Raw genomic sequence first — 19860 nt, forward strand, 5'->3', positions numbered from 1 at the left:
ACCTTTCAAAAGGAGATAACCAAGATCATCCTCTGAGGCAACTTTGGAGAAGTTCAAACTGGTGACCTAATAGTTGATCACTTAAGCATTTGTACCACCCAGGGATTCTTGAGGTAAGTTTTACTGCCTTCAAACTAGGATGGAACTTATTTTGGCTTGCGAGGTGTTTTTAAACAGGAAAAAATGGCTTCTGCATTTCCCGCTTATCATTCATTGCTATTGAGTTAGAACCAACTTGCAGCTGACCTTCCACTGGGTTTACAAGGCTGTAAATTATATGGTAGGAAATGGTCCCTCTCTCTACCTCAATGTCACCAGTAGATTCAAACCACCAGAAAGACACAGTCTTTGGGGAAACAGTACAACTCCCTATGGATTATGCTACCAGAGCTCCGCTGGAGTTTCCCACATACAGTGACCCTAAAACTCTGCTGTTGTGTCAAACACACACACACACACACACACACACACATTTCTTAAGCAAATAAAAAGTAACTTAAGTTTTCTCAAATTCTCTGCCCAGTGAATGAGAAGTCCTTTCCAGATATCTGTCAAGCAAGCTGTGTCATTAGCAATGCAAGTTCCTACACTGTTTTTCCATATGAGCCAAATAGGGCAAAGCATCTGTCATTGGTCAATGACAAAAATAGTTGATTGGTGACCACCACATTCGGGACATTTCATAGAGTCCCTGTGACTCCAAGAAGATGCTACAGTAGAAAGAGGAATTGATTACAAATTCATAAATTTTTCTTTTCCTCTAAAAGCTTGGTTAGGTCTTGGAGCACTTGCAGTCTCCTGGGGAGGGAAGGGGAAAGAGACTGCAGTGAAGGGTCCTTCCACAGTGCATCTCCTTAAAGACACAGGACCCTTCTCATTCTCACCCAGCTGACAAGATTCACATGTAACTGTGATAGGACACAGCAGTGAGGGAGCGAGGGAGCATCTAGCTACTTGAGGCCTCAGGGTTAGGGTTATTTCAGCAATATTTAGAGTGTATGCACACCCACATACACAACAGCATCAAGTCATGGAGAGGTTTTTATGGATAGAATCAAAAGACCTGTTATTTTGTATTCAAACTTGTTTTCTACATTACCTACAAACATATAGTCCATTTGTTGTGCAGAGGTAACCCGTGGTTGCTGTGATGCTGAACACTGTGACACTGATGTGTCAAATGCAATAATGGTTACCCATGGTGGACAGAGTTTGGTGGAGCTCCCCAATTAAAACAAGCTTGGAAGCAGGATATATGTAGGAGAAAAGGGGGAAAAAATAGTTTCATATCTTTTATATCTTACGAAGGAGGAACATTGAAAAACTCACAAATTCTTTATAAATCATAAACAACTTCTGATAGTTAAAAAAAAAATATCTCCTGGGAAAGATAAGAGACCCTTATTACTTATTGTCTTTGCTTAGTGTAGGGGGAAAAGCAAAACCAAAACCAGGCTTTACATTCTTTCAGCACTCTGCAATTTACCTATGATTTGAATAAAAAGACATCAGTAAAGGAATTTAGCTCTTTTTGTTTTCCTCCCTTCAGTTTATTTGGGTAAATAAGACATGAATAAAATATATCCTAGTCTTTAAGTTTTGTACTGAAACCACTCTTGTAGGTCACTTTCCAGCTAAATAACAGATTAGCACATAAAAATAAACAATATCATCCGTAAGTACTTCTTTAAAATATATATGTTTAAAAACCATCCATATGAAACTAAATGATCAACATTTACCCTAAAATAAAGCTGGGAAGGGGCCGTGGAGCAGGAAAGTTAGATGAATGAGAACAGAACAGTCTGAAGGGAAATACTGAGCCAGCTGTCGTCTTGTAGAAAATGTAACCATGTCACTGAACAACAGGCATGCTGTTTATTATTAGGTGTCATGGAGTAAACTCCAACTCAGAGACCCCACGTACAAACAAAATGAAACTGAGCCTCAGCCTCTCCCCTCCGCACAACCTCTGCTGTGCTTCAGCCTGTGTCAAAACATTTCACTGAGTGTCTACCTCTCCTTTGTTGAACCCCTACTTTTCCAAGCATGATGTTCTCCAAAAACTATACCCAAAATACATGAGTTCAAGTCACATCATACTTGCTTCTAAGGAGCATTCTGGTTGTACTTCTTTAAAGACAAATGTATTGGTCCTATGCCAATCAATGATATGTTCAGTAACTTTAATCAACACCACAATTCAAAAGCAAAACTTCACCTTCAGTGTTCCTTAGTCATTGCTCAATTTTCTCAAGCATATGCGGTGATTGAAAATAGCATGGCTTGTGTGAGATGGATCTTCGTCTTGAAGCTGGCATCTTTCTCTTTGTCATTTTAAAGAAATCCTTGGCAGCACTCCTGGTCACTGCAGTGTGGCCTTTGAGGTCCTGACTGCTGCTTACATGACTATTGATTGTGGATCTAAGTAAAATTGAATCCTTGACAACTTCAGTTTTTTTCTCCATATAATATGATGTTGTCCATTGGTCTAGTTGTGAGGATTTTTATTTCCTTTCTGTTGAGGTAGAATTCATACTGAAGGCTATATATTCTAGGAGTTTCATCAGTAAAAATAATATGCATAGAAACTGTTCAATAGGAATCTATTTTGCTGCATAAATTTGCATCAGAAATATGAAACAGTATTATAATAGAAAACTTCTTATCCCAAAATTAAAAAGTCATGCAGAAAAAATGAGCACATTAGAGAATTTTAAACATGTGAAAAATAAAAGGTGGCTCAGTCTAGACACAGCATGTTGATAGCTGGTACACTGTCATACTCTGGTTCTGGCTAAACGTCTCTTTGTCCCTGGATCCAGGCTCATTTCGTCAGGGCTCAAGACTATTTAAATAAAGGTGAAATTAGATGTCTTCACAGAAGCAGTACAGGGCAAGCAACTTGTTCTTTCTGGAAAAAAATATTAAGTATGTGCAGTGAGGTTTATGGAGAGCTCATTACGATGACTACAAATCCATTTAGAAAGCAGTTAGAGAAAATAAGGCAACTGGTGTTCTGGAAAAAGTTCTGTAGCTGAAGCTCATTATCCAAACTCAAGTTATAATTTGCAGGAAGGAGCTAGAGCAATACAGTAGTTGGAATTCCTGAGGCATCAAGAACAACTGGAGAGTTTCTTAGAGTCAATTTCATTGTGCTCATAAGAAAATGGAAGTCTCCACACCACCTCAATAGAGAAGGAAGATTGTCTCTAAACATATTATTAACCAGAAGGAAATGTCAGGCCACCTCTTTTATTTTTATCTTCCTGCGTCCAGCAACTGATACTGTCAACTGTTTCTTAAGCATCTGAAAGGTGAACAGTGAATAAGGAAGATCAAAGAAGAATTGATCCCTTTGAATTTAGTGTTGGCAGAGAATATTGACTCTATCATGAAGGTCTCTGGTGGCCTAGTGGTAAGGAGCTGTGTTGCAATCCAGAAGGCATGCATTTCAAATTTACCAGCTGTTCTGAGATAGAAAGATGGGCAATCTCCTCCCATGTGATTGAACTGCCTGTGAAAGCCCACTGAGGGGCAGCTAGGGTTTGATTCTGACTTGACACTACACACCAACAACTACAACAAACCAAAAGAACAAATCTATCTTGGGTAAGTGAAACCAAAGTGCCCTTTAGAGGCAGTCTTGGTGAAACTTCATCTCTCATCCTTGGGGTATGTTGTCAGAAGGGGCTAGTCCCTGGAGAAGGACATCTGGCTTGGCAAAGCAGAAAGCAACCCTCCATGGATGGGCTGACACAGAGACTGAAACAATGGACTTGAACTTGGCGAAGACCCTGAGGATGGTGCAGGACAGGACACGGTTTGGATCTGTTATTCACTGTTATTGGTTGTAACTGACTCAATGGCACCTCACCACAAATCTTTGGGCAGCTAACCCATAAAATAGCCCTTCCTTTTATGATGCCAATAAGAGAGAGTCTGAGTTTCTTCAAAGGGCAATCTTCCTCTAAAGTGTGTAGTTTAGATCCATTAGTAACTTACATCCACTAGCAGCTAGTGGGGAGCTCTAGTGACCTGATGATAGGGATTTGTGCTGCCATTCTAAAGGCAGGCAGTTTGAATCCACCAGTGCTCCTGAGAAAGGCGATCTCCTCTTGTGACTTACACCTTCTGAGGCCAGACGGAGGCGTCACCTATGTGTTAGTTCTTACTTAAGAGCATGAAGGCAAGATGAGAAGAAGCGGCTAGTGAGATAGGCTGAGACAATTAAAGCACACCTATGTGTCCAAAAACGACTGGAACAGCACATCAGCAGAGAACTACCAGAAGTCCAGGCTGGGTTTAGAAGGGGTCTTAGTACTAGGGATATTGTAGCTGATGTTAGATGGATCTTAGCTGAAAGCAGGGAATACCAGAGGAATGTCTATCTGTGTTTCATTGACTATGCAAAGACATTTGACTGTGTGGATCATAACAAACTGTGACTGACTCTGAGAAAAATGGGAATCCCAGAACACTTGATCGTGCTAATGCGAAACCTATACTTGGACCAGGAGGCAGTCATCAGAACAGAGCAAGGGTACAAACACTGCATGGTTCAAAATCGGGAAGGGTGTACGCCAGGGATGCATCCTATCTCCATATCTTTTCAACCTATATGCAGAACAGATTATCTAGGAGGCTGGACTCTATGAGGAGAAATGTGGGGTCAAGATTGGTGGACAATTTATCAACAGTCTCTGTTATGCAGATGACACAACCCTGCTTGCTGAAAATGAAGAGGACCTGAAGCGCCTGCTGCAGAGGGTGAAGGACAATATGGATTGAGGATCAATGTCAAGAAGACAAAGATTCTCACCACTGGACCAATTGGCAGCATCAGGATGGATGGTGAAGAGATTGAGATTGTACACAGCTTTAGTTTGCTTGGCTCCACAGTCAACACTCTTGGCACCAGTAGACAGGAGATTAAAAGGCGCATTGCCATGGGAAAGTCTGCTGTTAGGGACATCTCCAAAGTACTAAAGAGCAATGGTGTCTCTCTGGAGACTAAGGTGCGTTTGATACAGGCCATGGTCTTCGCAATCACTTGTTATGCATCAGAGAGTTGGACAATGACCAAGGAGGATAGAAGGAGAATTGATGCCTTTGAGCTGTGGTGCTGGAGAAGAATATTGAGAATACCATGGACTGCTAGGAAAACAAACAGTTTTGTCCTGGAAAGGGTTAAACCAGGTGGCTCCTTGGAGGCAAGGATTGAGGAAGGACCGGTCCTTGGAGAAGGACCTCATGCTTGGGAGGGTGGAGGGACAGCGCAGGAGGGGAAGGCCCTTTCTGAGGTGGATTGATTCAGTGACTGGGATAATCAGGATGGGAGTGTCAGAGACAGTGCAATTGGCACAGGACAGAGCAGAGTTTAGGGCTGTTGTACACAGGGTCGCTATGAGTCGCAAGCAACTCGACGGCACATAACAACAACAACAACAATGTGTCCAGCTGAAGGGAACAGAAATTCTTAGAAAGTCTAGATGTACTGGGCCAGTTCAAACTAGATGTCTTGTAAAGACTATCTTTTATGGTGAGATCATGTATCAACTTTGACCTGAAAATATCCCTCAAAGTCACCTTTTAGCTAAATAACTGATTGGCTCTTAAAATGAAGAATGTTACCAGCAAAAACTGTGCACATTTAAAAATAATCTGTATGAAACCAGTCAATTATGACTCTAAAGCAAAAGTGGACAGGTAAGGGGACAAGAATATCCAATTACTGGAAAAGGAACATCCAGAATAGAATTATTGAGAATATTAACATAACCAATGTCACTGAACTAGGGATTGTCACTAAATGTCACTGAACTGCTTGCTATTGTATTGTTAGGTGCCATCAAGTCAACTATGACTCACAGTAACCCTGTGAAGAACAGATGTGAACCTTGACCTACCCTACACCATCCTTACAATCTCTGTCATGCTCAAATCCATTGTGATAGCAACTGTATCAATCCATCCCATTGACCCTCCACCTTTCCCAGCATGCTGTCTTTCTCCAAGGAATGTTCCTCCCAAGAATGTACCCAAAGTAAGTGAGACGTAGCTTCACCAACCTTGCCTCTATGGATTATTCTGGTTGTGTTTCCTCCAAGAGAGTTTGTTTGTTCTTTTGCAAGTTCATGACATATTTCATTATCTTTACCAACATCACAATTCCACATCATTGATTCTTCCTCGGTCTTCCTTACTTATTGTTCAACTTTCAGATGCATTGGAAGCAATTGAAAATAACATGTCTTGGACCAGGCTCACCTTAGTCTGTAAACTGAACTGCTTATGAATTATGAAATGGGAACATAATATTTTCTGTAAATTTTCGTCAAAAACACAATAAAGTACAAATACATATTTTAAAAATTTGCTGATCATTGTGTGGTAAATGCCTTGGTTCAGTACCCCTGGACTGGGCAAAGAATTGGACGAGATGGGAAACACCAGAAAAATCAGTCATTGACAAATATCCTGGACTGGGCCTAGCTGTGTCCTGCTTGAAACTAAACTCTTAAAGTTGGCATAAGCCAAGCCTTTGTTAGAGCAGATGGCTGAGAGGAAATGCAAGGGACAGGATGAAGGTGGAAGAAGAGATGGTTTCATTAGAAAAGATATATCCATAAGGTGAGACAGGTCAACTCTGCAGAGGTAGAGAGATAGAGAAAGACGCTTCCCAGACACAACTTGGATTAATAAAGCTGAGATGACAATAGTCCAGAAAAGGAGGTGCATAACAAAGTGGACAGGGGACAGGTGGGGAGGGGAGGAAATTATGCAACAATGAATGAATTATTTTTTTTTAAGTGAACTGGGGGTAGGGAGGGAGGGAAATGTGCAACATGTATGAATGCAAATCCAACTTTTCTGTAAACTTTCATTAAAATCACAATTTAAAAAATTTAAAAGGAAAAAACAAAACTGACTGGCTCAGCAGTTTAACGTGTTTCCAGGCTTGGGTCTGGAACAATGCGATGATGGGGGTAGGAGGAGTAGTTCCAATCCATTGCTTTTGATGTCACTCATGTGCCTGAACTAACCAGCCTGCTTTAGGGGCAGCCATTACTGTGCGTGTCAGCCTCTGGAGGCACCAAGGACAAGATCCCTGGTTCTGACTGATCCCAACGACTTCCCTTGTCCCTTCTTTGACTCCCAGCATGAGCTTCAAGTGCTTCTGTCTCACAAGTATCCACACTAACTCTCCTTTTGCCCAGAATCTCCTTATTTCTGTCTGACTTTTAGCCTGATTCTGACTCTAATAATCATTACCGGTTTTGTGAGCATAAGTATTTAAGTACTAGTCCATTGAAGTGGAAACCAAATTGCATCAATTATGACTTGGCAGGCATGATTGGAATATTCATCACTGAATTCTTGTCTTGATAGAGAATAAAAGAGACTTTTTCTGATTTCCCCTATTAAGCAATTTGATTAGTAAAGGAATATAGTAAAAAATGGATTAACAATTTATAGAAATTAGTGGAGATACGAGTTGTTGTTGGGGGAAAAAAGATCATAATCATATAAAATTTGTTAGTATTATATTGTTTTGTTGATTGTCTTCAAGCTGAGCATGACTCATAGTGACCCTACAACAAAGGGCCTGAAGCCTTTCTATAACTATGGAAATTTATCAAAGTTCATAGAGTTTCCGGAGGCAAGTTGTTGAGGAAGTAGATGCCACTTCTGCTTCCAAATAGTACTATGAGAAAGTATCAATAAACTTATGTTACAAACAATATGGAAATGATAAGTAAAATATGTTATTCTTATAAACAAATAGGTATTATTTTCTCTGGTGGCCTAGGAGTGAAGAGTTAAGTTGCCAGCCTTCTGTGTGATTTATAGCATCTGAAAATCCATTGGAGGGCCAGCTATGAGTCAGTTCTAAATAACAACATGTAGCAACAGCATATATAATATGACCTTCAGATTTCTGAAAGTTCTATTTCTGTTTAGCTTACTTTCTGCACCTGAATTCTATACAAAAGAAGTGATTTCTCAAATGTTCCATAATTGAGAATTTAGTTACAGCCTAAGAACTGTCTTGGTTATTTAGTACGATGGTGCTGGAGAAGAGTATTGAGGGTACCATGGACTGCTAGGAAAACAAACAGATTCATCCTGGAAAGGGTCAAACCCAGCTGCTCCTTGGAGGCAAGGATTCTGAGGCTCCGTCTAACATACTTCAGACATGTTGCAAGGAAGGACAGGTCCTTGGAGAGGGACATCATGCTTGGTAGGGTGGAGGGACAGCGCAGAAGGGGAAGGCCCCCTATGAGGTGGATTAATTCAGTGACTGGGATAATCAGGATGGGTGTATTGGAGACAGTGCAATTGGCACGGGACAGAGCAGAATTTAGGGCTGCTGTACATAGGGTCTCTATAAGTCACAAGCGACTTGACGGCACATAACAACGATGAAGATAACAACAACAATCGAGAAATAGCACATTTAGATGGTTTTGTCAAACAAATTTATTTTCTCATATTTCATTGTTGTTGTTAGGTACCTTCAAGTCAACTCTTAGTGAGTCTATATACAACAGATTGATAGAACAGATTGTTCTTGCACCCCTCTCACTATTTCCAATGCAGTTAAGTTCATGTTAACTCACCATGTCAATCTATTAAATAAAGGGTTTTCTTCTATACTTTTCCAAGTATGATGTCCTTTTCCAGGGATCTAGCTTCTTGATAAAATTCCAGAATAAAGTGAGACGAGGTTTCACCATCCTTGTCTCTAAGGAGCATTCTGGCTGCATTTATTACAAGTCAGATTTGTTAGGAGGTTAGAAGTTGGGATTCAGAGCGTGTTCTGTAGGGAGGTTTTCTTTCTGTCGGAATCTCGAGGAAAATTCTGTATTCTTTAGTTTCTAACCCTTGGTCCTTTGGAGATCTCCATGTATATTGGCATCTATTTTACTGCATCTGTTTATTATCTTGCTTAATTATATTTACTATCTTGCTTAAGTAATCTCATTCATATCCGAAAAGAGAGCAGGCTAGTATACACTTTATAGTAATCCTGCCTCAAACTAATAAAGTCAACTCATTTCCTAATGTGATTAAAACCATAAGGACAGAGGTTAGGTTCTAAAGTATTTGGGAGGGCAATTCAATCCATAATAAGGGCTCTCAAATAGAATATATTTGGGAAGGGAGTATGCCAGGGATGCATCCTATCTCCATACCTTTTCAATCTATATGTGGAACAGATAGATCATCCGAGAGGCTGGGCTCTATTAGGAGGAATGTGGCATCAGGATTGGAGAAAGACTCATCAAAAACCTGCATTATGCAGATGACACAACCCTGCTTGCTAAAATTGAGGAGGACCTGAAGTGCTTGCTGCAGAAGTTCAAGGACTGCAGCCTTCAATATGGATTGAAGCTCAATATTACAAAAAACAAAGATTCTCACCACTGGGCCAATTGGCAACATCATGATAGATGGTGAAGAAACTGAGATTGTTAACAGCTTTAGTTCACTTGGCTTCACAATTAACACTCTTAGTACCAGCAGCCAGGAAATCAAAAGACAAATTGCCTTGGGAAAATTTGCTGTCAGGGATCTCTCCAGAGACCTGATCCAGGCTATAGTCTTCTCAATTACTTACTATGTATCAGAAAACTGAACAATGACTAGGGATTACAGATGGAGAATTGATGCTTTTGAACTGTGTTACCAGAGAAGAGTATTGAATATACCATGGACTGCTAGAACAAATAGGTTTGTCCTAGACAGAATGAAACCAGAGTGCTCCTTGGAGGCAAGGATTCTGAAACTTTGTCTGACATACTTTGGACATGTTGCAAGAAGGGACCAGTCCTTGGAGAGGGACATCATATGTGGGAGGGTGGAGGGAGAGTGCAAGAGAGGAAGACCCTTATTGAGATGGATTGATTCAGTGACAGGGGTAATGGAGGTAGGTGTGTCAGAGACAGTAAGGTGGGTTCAGGATAGAGCAGGGTTCAGAACCATTGTATATAGGGTCACTATGAATTACAAGCAACATAACAACAAACAACATATTATGTATCATTTCTTCACCTTAAAAATATAACTGTGAGGTCAGTGATTGTCAGGATTTCTATGGGAGAAGGAAGAGACATTTATTAGTAAAGCACTGAGCATTTTAGAGCAGAGAAACTATTCTGTATGTTATTATAACAATGAACACAAGACATCATATATTTGTCAAAACCTAGAGAACAGTACAACCCAAAGAGTAAAGCCTGATGGAAGTTAGAGACTTCAGTTAATAATAATGCATCAATATTGATTCATCGATTTTAACAAATGAACCACAGAAGTTCTCGAAATTAATTATAGGAAAAACAGTGTGCAAGGACAGGTAGGTGCTTGGAGTCTCGGGATGTGTTCTGTACAATTTCCATATAAATAAAAAACTGCTAATATATATATATATATAAAATCTACTTAAGAGACAAAAAAAGTACAGAAGGTGATAGCATGTCTACTCAACTTACTGTCATAGAATTGATCCCAATTCATTACAACCCTCCAGCTTTCTTTCCACAAGCAGCTGGTAGAATCACCAGAGATGGGTTTTTTGGTTAGCACCATAACACCCTACAGACTATGCCACCAGAGCTCTCTACATATCCACTGGTGAGCCATAATTAGTCATAATATTTTATCTGATCCAATGCTTCTCTCCTTATAAAAATATTTCATATATAGCTGATGCTTCAAATAACAAGCCATTTCAATAGCTCATCCAAAGATGACCCCAGTGCCCCACACCCATAGTAGTTACTTTCTTGTGTAGCCCCTTGTACGCATTGTGTCTGGACTGACCTGGAAGCAGAGTAACCACTTGAAGTAGGCAAAAATGATGCTGAGCCCTTACCAAGTCCAGCAATGAGCGAGAACAGAAGTGTCCTCTTTCTCACTCTTAGAGCACTCAGTTTTTGAAACCTTATATAGTCATATTAGAAGTCTGACCTCCCTGCTGAAAAAAAAAAAAAAAACCAATACATGGAAATACACATGAAGGAAAAGAGGTTCTAAGGCATAGTAAAGGAGTGTTGGTGGCCCAGTGGGTAAGGAGTTGCACTGCCAACCCAAAGACAAGTGGTTTGAATCCACCAGTCACTCCACAGAAGAAAGGTGGACAATCTCCTCCTTTGTGACTTAAAACCCCTGAAAGCCCACTATGAGTCAGCTGTGAGGTGATTCTAACTCAATGGCACATGGCAATAGCAATAACAAAGACATGAGACAGAAAGACCAAGAAAGACCAGGGAACTGTTGAACTTAGCTTTATAGCTGTTCCTGACAATGTATCAGACATTTGAAAGGGTTGTCTTGGATATTTTGGGCCATCCAGTAAGACCCCCAGATGACTGTAGCCCTAGTCAACAATTCAATGGACTGGAGAATCACCCCACATGCCTCAGGAAACTCTACGGACTTTGATAAAACTTGATAGTTGTAGAACAGGTTCAGGACTTTTGCTCATAGGGTCGCTATGAGTCATGCTCAACTCAAAGACAATCAACAACAACAACAACAATAAAATGATGGTTGTTTTAAGTCACTGAGATTAAGAGTGGTGTGTTGTGCAGAAGTAGATAATAAAAATGAAAATATCAATTCTTCATAAACACAAGGAAACTACAAAAGAAGTAGAAAGAGTTTAAAAACATAAAGAGAACCTAACTAATCCATAATATCCAAACCAGGAAATAAATAAATTTACGTGTTTTTCCTGTTTCATCCAAGTCTTTTCTTCGATACATAGATTTCCCGCATTTGTGATAAAGTATGTATAATTGGGTTTCCCCCTCACCTAGCAACATAATGTAAACATTTTTTGGTGTCCTTAAACATTTTAAATATGCATAGCTTGGGATCAATAAAGTATTCTATCATATAGATGTAAAGTACAATTAAATTGGGACTGGTTTTTGTTTTTTTTGTGGGGTTTGCTTTTAATCCTAACTTTATATGGAAATTGTTTCCATTTGCATTTCTTTGGTCACTAATGACTAGTTGTCATTTAACAATGTGGGTGCATTTGTGAAGTATATTCATGTTCAATAATGTAGCAAATCTGTCAGAATATAGAAAATAATCCTTTTCAAATTTGCTGTTTAGCTTTTTATTTCAATCCTGAAGTTCTTGGTTTATAGGCACTATATTTTAAGTAGGTGTTATGTGGTATCCTTAGTACTAGCAGTCAGGAAATCATGAGACGTATTGCACTGGAAAAGTCTGCATTTAGGGGTCTCTCCAAATTATTTTGGTATAATGATATCAGTTTGAGGACTAAGATGTGTCTAGTTCAGGCCATGGTCTTTCTGATGACTTGCTATACATCTGAGAGCTGGACAATAAATAAAGATGGCAGAAGAATTGATGCCTTTGAGCAGTGGTGTTGGAGAAGAGGGCTGAACATCCCATGGATGGTCAAAAGAACAAACAAATATGTCTTGGAGAAAGTGCAGCCAGAGTGCTATTTGGAGGAAAGGTGAAGAGGCTTCGCCTCACATACTTTGGGCATGTTGCTAGGAGGGGCTATTCCTTGGAGAGGGACATGATACTGGGAAGGGTTGAGGGTTGGCGAAGGAGAGGAAGACTCTCAACCTGGTGGATTGGCACAGAAACTGCCACAATGGACTCTAATGTGTCAGGAAGTGTGAGAATGGCCCAGGACAGGTCCAAGTTCAGATCTGTTGCTCATAGGGTCGCTATGGGTCGGACTTGAATCAATGGCACCTAAGAAAAACAACAATCAAGTCTACCAATCTTTTTTCTATTATGAGGGGAAAGTAACCAAAAGCAGCAGTTAAATTAAATATGATCACTGTCACAAAAAGAACTTCTCATTTTGGAAGCATCTGTCCCACAAACATTGACAGTTTTCCTTCCCTTCCCAAAGAAGCGAATGTCAACATATTCATGAACTCTGGGAGTCCCAAATCCAAACATCAGGTAAGTCTTTTCACCCAACCTGTGAGATTGACCATTTCACTGAGGAAACACTATGTACCAAAAAGAGGCTGGGATCAACCAGATTTAAATTAAAAAATCTTTCACCCAACACCCAAGCATCATGCTGAGCTTCTGAGTACACATCTGTCTACTGATTCAGCAAGCTACTAACAGACTAGCCGTTCTTAGCCTGAAGTGGTTTTTCCTCCCAGGGGTACATTTAACCGTATCTGGAGAGATTTTGATAGTCACAACGGGCTTTTTACGTTGGTTACTACTGGTAAATAACGGACAGAGGCCAAGGATGCTACTCAGCATCCTACAATGCACCGGACAGTCCCCCATAACAAGACAACAGCCATTCTAAAATGAATCCTCTGCCCAGCGTCAGCACACAGGAACACGAAGACTTCTTACCTCTGCTATATAGTAATACTTGCCGCTAAGAATCTTTCTATAAAGCCTTGTATGGTTGTCATCGTCAAAAGGCAGGAATCCACTGAGTAAGACATAAGTGATGACCCCGAGAGCCCACATGTCCACGGCACTGGTGTAAGGTTTTCTCAACAAAATCTCAGGGGCTATGTACTCCGGCGTCCCGCAGAACGTCCTCATGGTCCAGTCGCCACTTTTGTTGCCAGAGTTTGCCAACCCAAAATCTGTGATTAAAATTTTTGACTCCGCACCTGGATGATAGTATAGCAGGTTTTCGGGCTTGAGGTCCCTATGCGTTATGCGCAAAGTGTGCAAATATCTCACCCCATCCGCCACCATGCGGAGGATTCTGACGGCATCCTTCTCCGTGAAGGACCTCTGAGCAATGAGCCGGTCGAACAGCTCCCCTCCTGTGGCCAGCTCCATCACCATGTACACGCAGTCCGGGGCCTCGAACACCTCCATGAGCTGGACAATGTAGCGGTGACTCACACGCCTCAGGACACTGAGCTCCGCGTCACTGGCCTCTCTGCCTTCCCTCACTTTGGTTTCCATCACTTTTATCGCATATGGCTTCTTGGTGGCTTTCTGCTCCACCCTGACAACCTTGCTGAAACTGCCCCTCCCAATAAGGGCCTTGATGTCATATCTGCTGGGAAGAAGAGCAAAGTGTGTCATTCCTGTAAAACGACGGTTCTCAAATTATTTCAGTCCATGCTTTATTTATATCATCTTTTCTATTGTTCTAGAACACTCCGGTGTCGCTAGTCTTTGGTGACTTGTATTACTTACTACCAGCAGTGGTTCAAATCCACTAGCTGTACCACCAAGTAAGATGGGTAGTCTCCTCCAGGGTGATTTACAGCCTCAAAAACCTGCTGGAGGATCAGCTATGAGTAGTTTCCACTCCATGGCAAGGAGGTGGAATTGGGATTTCTATTCTTATAGACTATAGTTCATTCACTTAAATTTATTGTCATTATTATTACTCCCATACGTATTATTGCTTAACTCTGTTTAGCATTTTTGAAAGCTACTTCACATACTTTTTTGGACAGGTAGGGAAGTGAAGACATAGCATTAATTAGTTGGCAGTTTCTTCTTGTTGTTGTCGGGTGCCATCAAGTCAGCTATGACTCATAGTGACCCCAGGAACAACAGACCTTGGCCTTGCCCTATTCTGTACCATCCTCAAGTTCTCGTTCATGTCCAAGCTCGTTGTCATAGTTACTGTGTCAATCTTGTTGAGGGTTTTTTCTCTTTCTCTGATTCTCCACCTTTCATCATATCTTTTAGCAAGATTGTTTTTGTTTTCTTTTTAAGTTGGTAGATAGACAGTTTCTACAGCCATATCATAACTCATTGCTATTCAGAACTGAATCATGCACAGCTGACCTGTGGGGTTTCAGAGGCTCTAAAATGAATGGAAGATTACTTGTCTTTCTCCTGAGAACTATACCACTAGAGCTCAAAACAATAGCCAACATTTATTAAACATTTAAATGCCGGACATTTGATATAAATGAAAATATCTTAATCTTTACAAAACCTCAATGTGGTAAACAGTTAATGTTAAGTCAATTCCAACTCTATGAATCCCGGAGTAGAACTTTATTCCATAGGGTTTTCAATGGTTTCCACAAGTAGATTAACAGGCCTCTTTTCCAAGGTTAGATTTGAATCACCAACCTTTTTCAGTTAATGGCTGACTGTGTAAACTGTTCACAGCACCAAGGCAGTCCTTCCTGGTGGTGATGGTGTTGTTTTTGTTAGTGGATGTGATACTAATATTACTGCTTTTCCCATAAGAAAATGAAGGATACAAAATGAATTATGTCATTGTTAAACACTGTCGAGTCAGAACCAAGTCATTGCTGAGCCTCCAGTGGGTTTTCAGAAGGGCAGTAAGTCACACAGGAGGGGATGGTCTTTCTCTCACAGAGTAGTTGGTGAATTCGAACTGCATGCCTTTGAGTTGGCTGCAAAACTCCTTACCATTCAACCATCAGAGATCACCCAGATACAAGTTGGAACAGATGAGATTTGAATTCAGGGTCAGGGTTAGGGTTAGAGTTAAATTTCAACTCCTTTAAATTCATTTCACCAAAATTTCCTGGAAGAATTTTAGGACTTCTTCTATAGTCTTCTTACCAACCCTTGATTTTATCATTCTTCAATAGCAAATACCAAATCATATGAGGAAAAGGAAAAAAAAAAAGAGTTTTGTTCCTGATCATAATTTCTCAAAGGAGAGAGCATTGTCAGGAGGCTGGATGTGAGCACCACCTTCTGTGTGCTACTTGGTTATGAGGTCAGTCCCATACTGTTGTGCACACATAGCTCTTTAACCAATTAGCACTGAAAATATCAAACATGGCTGTACTATTATAAATGCAAGTTTCAGAAGTCTAGGAGGAGTACTATTAGGACCACCTTCCAGCCAAACTTCAACTGTTGCCTCCTCACCTCTCACGTCCTGCATTTGCAATTTCTAAACAATAACCAAAACTTGACCAGGAGATATAAGTCAAGAATATGCAGAGCTGACACATGAAGGCTAACAGAAAGAAGAGAAATGAGGCAAGATTTCAAAGACTGCAGACTAGAGAATGATCAAGTTTAAATCCTCATTTCACATAAAAGAAAATTTGATGCTCAGGTTAGCTGATTCATGGTTTAAATTGCAGAATCAGCTTTAGTACCTAGATCTTATTTAAAACTTAATTTGGCATTCTCATCTAATTAAAACTTCTCTCAAGTTGAAGGGGAGGTATATTCACACAATGGAATACTATGCCGCATTGATAAACAAGGAACTCATGAAATATTATATAAAATGGGTAACCTTGGAGGACATTATGCTGGGTGAAATATCTCATTCACAACAGGACAAATACTGCATAATGCCACTGTTATAAAGCAGGACTGACATCGAGATTGGGAGGGACTCAAGAAAAGAGGGGATAAATAATGCACACTGCACTGAAATGGTTGAAGGAGAGAACTGCTTAAAAGGAATATATGAATAGGTATTATTTACATGACAACAGTCCAGAATAAGGGCTGCATAGTAAAGTGGAGGCGGGGGAGGTGGATTGTGTAACAATGAAAGACTTTTTTTTTTCAAAGAGAAAAGCGAACTGGGGAGAAGGGGTGAAGGGGTGGACAAGGAAGGAAAATGTACAACAATGAATGAATGGAAGTTCATGTTCTCTACAAACTTTTATTAAAATGTCAATTTAAAAAAAAATCAACAAAAAAACATCTCTCAAGTAAAATTGTTACAAGCCACCCTGGTGATGAAATGGGTACCCAAAAGAATGGTGATTGGAACCCACTAGCTGTGCTACCACAGAAAAACCTAAGAATCTGCTCCTGTAAATACTACAACGTAGGCTAAAATTTGAGATGAACCGAATCATAAAGTGCTCCTGTGACCAGGTTATTTGTTTGATGTCTTGTTAATAAGAAAGAAAAAATGAGCACTGAGATGCCTATAAATCCAGGTTTCCAAAATGTATCTGGGTCATGAGATGCTGAACACTCACCAAAGCCAGAATAGAACCTCCTCGATTAATGAATAGCTGTAATGGAAACTGATTAATGCTTTCTCTCAGAAGATATGGTGGTGGGATTTGAGACCTCTCATGTCCTAGTGGGAAGAAGCTGTGATGTAATCTTGAAGGCATGTGGTTCAAATCCACCAGCTGCTCTGTGTGCCAAGGATGAGCAATAACTGCAATTAACTGCCTCTGAAAACTCGCCAGAGGGTCAACTATGGGTTGCCAGAGGGTCAGCTATGAGTCGGTTCTGACTGTACAATACACAACAACAAGTAGAAAGGATTTACTGACTGATGCTGGACTAGGGTGGGGATGGAGGTTAGGGCTGTGAGTAGATTTTGTAACAATCCCCTATGAGATAGGCTTGAGGCTCTCAACTACTGACACCGGTAGCTGTTATGTGGCTAAAGTCAATAAAGCTTCCTAGTTACAAAAATAAATAAATACATCGGTTACAGCCTTGAAAGCATTCCTGTCCGTTCTAGTCTGTCCTATACGGTCCTATTGTGTCAGAAATTATTTGGCAACACACAATACAGTTGTCAAGGAATGAAAGAAAAATCTACAGTAACCAGAAAAGAGAAAAGTAGCCTTTTAAGTCACATACTCCATAGCAAATTTTCCAAAGTAAATATCCATGTGTGTTTTAAATAGTCTGCCCCTACCCCCACTCCAAGCTTATCCTTTTGTCATTTTTACTGCTGCCTGCTTTTCGGTTCTCCATATTCCTGTGCTTGCTGAACAAAAATGACATTCAGCTCCACCAGCCTTGTTCTAGACAGTGCACTTAATTTTCTGGCCAATTACCTTATCAAAACAGATAGCAATTTAGTAATCTTAAATAGATCCTTTCTCCCACTTCCCTCCCCAGTTCTGCTTTTTCTATTCACATGCATCCCTGGTGTGATTGTGAACATAATCACAGGCATTTCAAATGTCATTGCTCTGCAGACCAACCAAGATTTACATTACCTCTAACGTGGATTGAAGCACTTTGTAAACACTAATTTATCACTCTGCCCTCAAACTACAAGGCAAACTCATTTGCTCATAGAATTAATCATCAGTTATCAGAGAAATTACCATTTTGGGGGAACTACAATCTTTTGTTCAAATAAAACCAGTTTTATTCAATACTGGGAAGGGCCTTCATATAACAAATATCTGATAAAATGCGAGTTATTTGCCACAGTGATCTAAGTCAAGATTCTAGAAACTCAAACTCAAGCCCACTGCCATTCAGTGAACCCTTCAGATTTCCTACACGGCAAATCATAACGCATAAAGGCCTCCACAAGAGCCACTGGTGGATTCGAACCACCAGAGGTGTGCAGCTTTGGGGTCTATGTGACTAGAGCTCCCTTGTTGTGTTATTGTGGATCATCAGTGGGAACTGACCCATAGCTGACCCTCCACTGGGTTTTCAGAGGTAGTTAATCGCCAGGAAGAGATTGCTCACAGGATTCCACTGTCAACCCAAAGGCCCTGCCTCTCTGGAATTTTTAACCACCAGCTCCACAGAAAAGATGGGCCATCTCCTCTTTTGTAATTTACAGCCTTGGAAACACAATTGGGAAGTGGGGGTAGTTAGCTATCAGTCTGTTCCAACTCCACATCGGTGACAGAACATCTAAATGAATACTTGTATGTGCACTTTGCAATCCAAGTCATTAAGCTATCCACCCTCATAACAGTTCTTTGACGGAAATTCAACTATGATTCCTATTTACAGAGAAATGTCCAACAATGTTTTAAGGGACACTACAGGACACAAGAAAGAAGAGTGGATCCCAAGTGGGCTGGCCTCAAAGGCCTCTTTCTATTCCATTGTGATCTTTTTTTCCCCCAGTCTCTTTTTTTTAATTTTTTTCTCTTTATTATTATTATTAATTTTAATAAAAATTTACAGAGATTTTGGATTTCCATTAATTCATTGTTGCACTTTTCTCCCTGCCCCCCTCCGCCCCAGTTCACTCTTCTCTTTGAAAAGTAAAAGAAAAACTCTTTCTTTGTTAAACAATCCCTCCCCCTCCCCATGCCCACTCCACTATGCAGCCTTCGTTCTGGACTCATGACAATACCTAGTCATATCTACCTTTTCAACAGTTTTCTCTCTCTCATCTATTTCAGTGCAGTTTTGTCATAAATTTTGAAGAGGATCCTTCACAGCTTGGCCTGGCTGGTCCAACCCAGCACTTCTCATAGGCCCTGACATAGTAGGGGAGGAGTGGGCGGTGGGGGTGGGGATTTGGTAGGAGATGGAAGGCCTTGACTCTTCCCAAATACTGAGCACATAAATCTCCTTCCTATCCTTGCTGCCCATCTTCATCAGCCTCCATCCTCTGCCCTCCCTGAGGTGGCCCAGTCCCAGGCCACCCCTTAGACCAGCGCCTCCTCACCAGCGGCTTTACCTGGCCAGGACGCGCGGGTCGAACTTGGCTCGGAAGCGGACCACCTGCATCCTCTGAGCTGCCTCAGCCACCGCTGCGGATCCCGGCCCCAGACCACTGCCGTGGCCTTGACCCTCCTGCTTAACTCCGGCCAGCGCAGGCAGCTCTGGGACGATCTTCCTGCTGGCTCCACACCCCATCCCTGCAACACGCGCGCCCCCAGAAAAGGGCCTGAAGATCCAGGAAAGGGAGGTTTCCTGCCTGCTGCCTGTTTATCCCAGAATAATGAAGATGAGGCGGGACAGGGCGCCTACCTATAGGATGGGTTCAGAGAAAACCCCCACTGTGTGGTGTCTGTTAGACAAATAACCTAAAGACTCCCCGCAGGGCACCCTGGTCATCACTAGCTGATTATCTGCCTACATAATTTGACGGGAGCCCTGGTGGTGAAGTCCCTCCCAAGTGCACTGCTAAGAGAAAAAAATCGAAATGTGAGTGCATTG

At 41.0% G+C, this 19860-nt stretch overlaps 1 protein-coding gene across 1 annotated transcript in view; it reads right to left on the reverse strand.

Annotated features, from left to right (window-relative positions):
• The window catches only part of PSKH2 (protein serine kinase H2), a 23620-nt gene extending 4063 nt beyond the window's left edge, over nucleotides 1-19557 (reverse strand). Inside the window, exons 1-2 of the mRNA XM_006880555.1 lie at nucleotides 19379-19557; nucleotides 13387-14053 (exon numbers count right to left, since the gene is read on the reverse strand). Of these exons, the coding sequence (XP_006880617.1) occupies nucleotides 13387-14053; nucleotides 19379-19557 (846 nt within the window). The remainder of the gene's footprint in view (nucleotides 1-13386; nucleotides 14054-19378) is intronic.
• Between the last annotated feature and the right edge of the window lie 303 nt (nucleotides 19558-19860).

Source organism: Elephantulus edwardii, unplaced genomic scaffold (genome assembly GCF_000299155.1).
Source record: "Elephantulus edwardii isolate Elephantulus edwardi_28Jun2011 unplaced genomic scaffold, EleEdw1.0 scaffold00008, whole genome shotgun sequence".
Taxonomy (NCBI): Eukaryota; Metazoa; Chordata; class Mammalia; order Macroscelidea; family Macroscelididae; genus Elephantulus; species Elephantulus edwardii.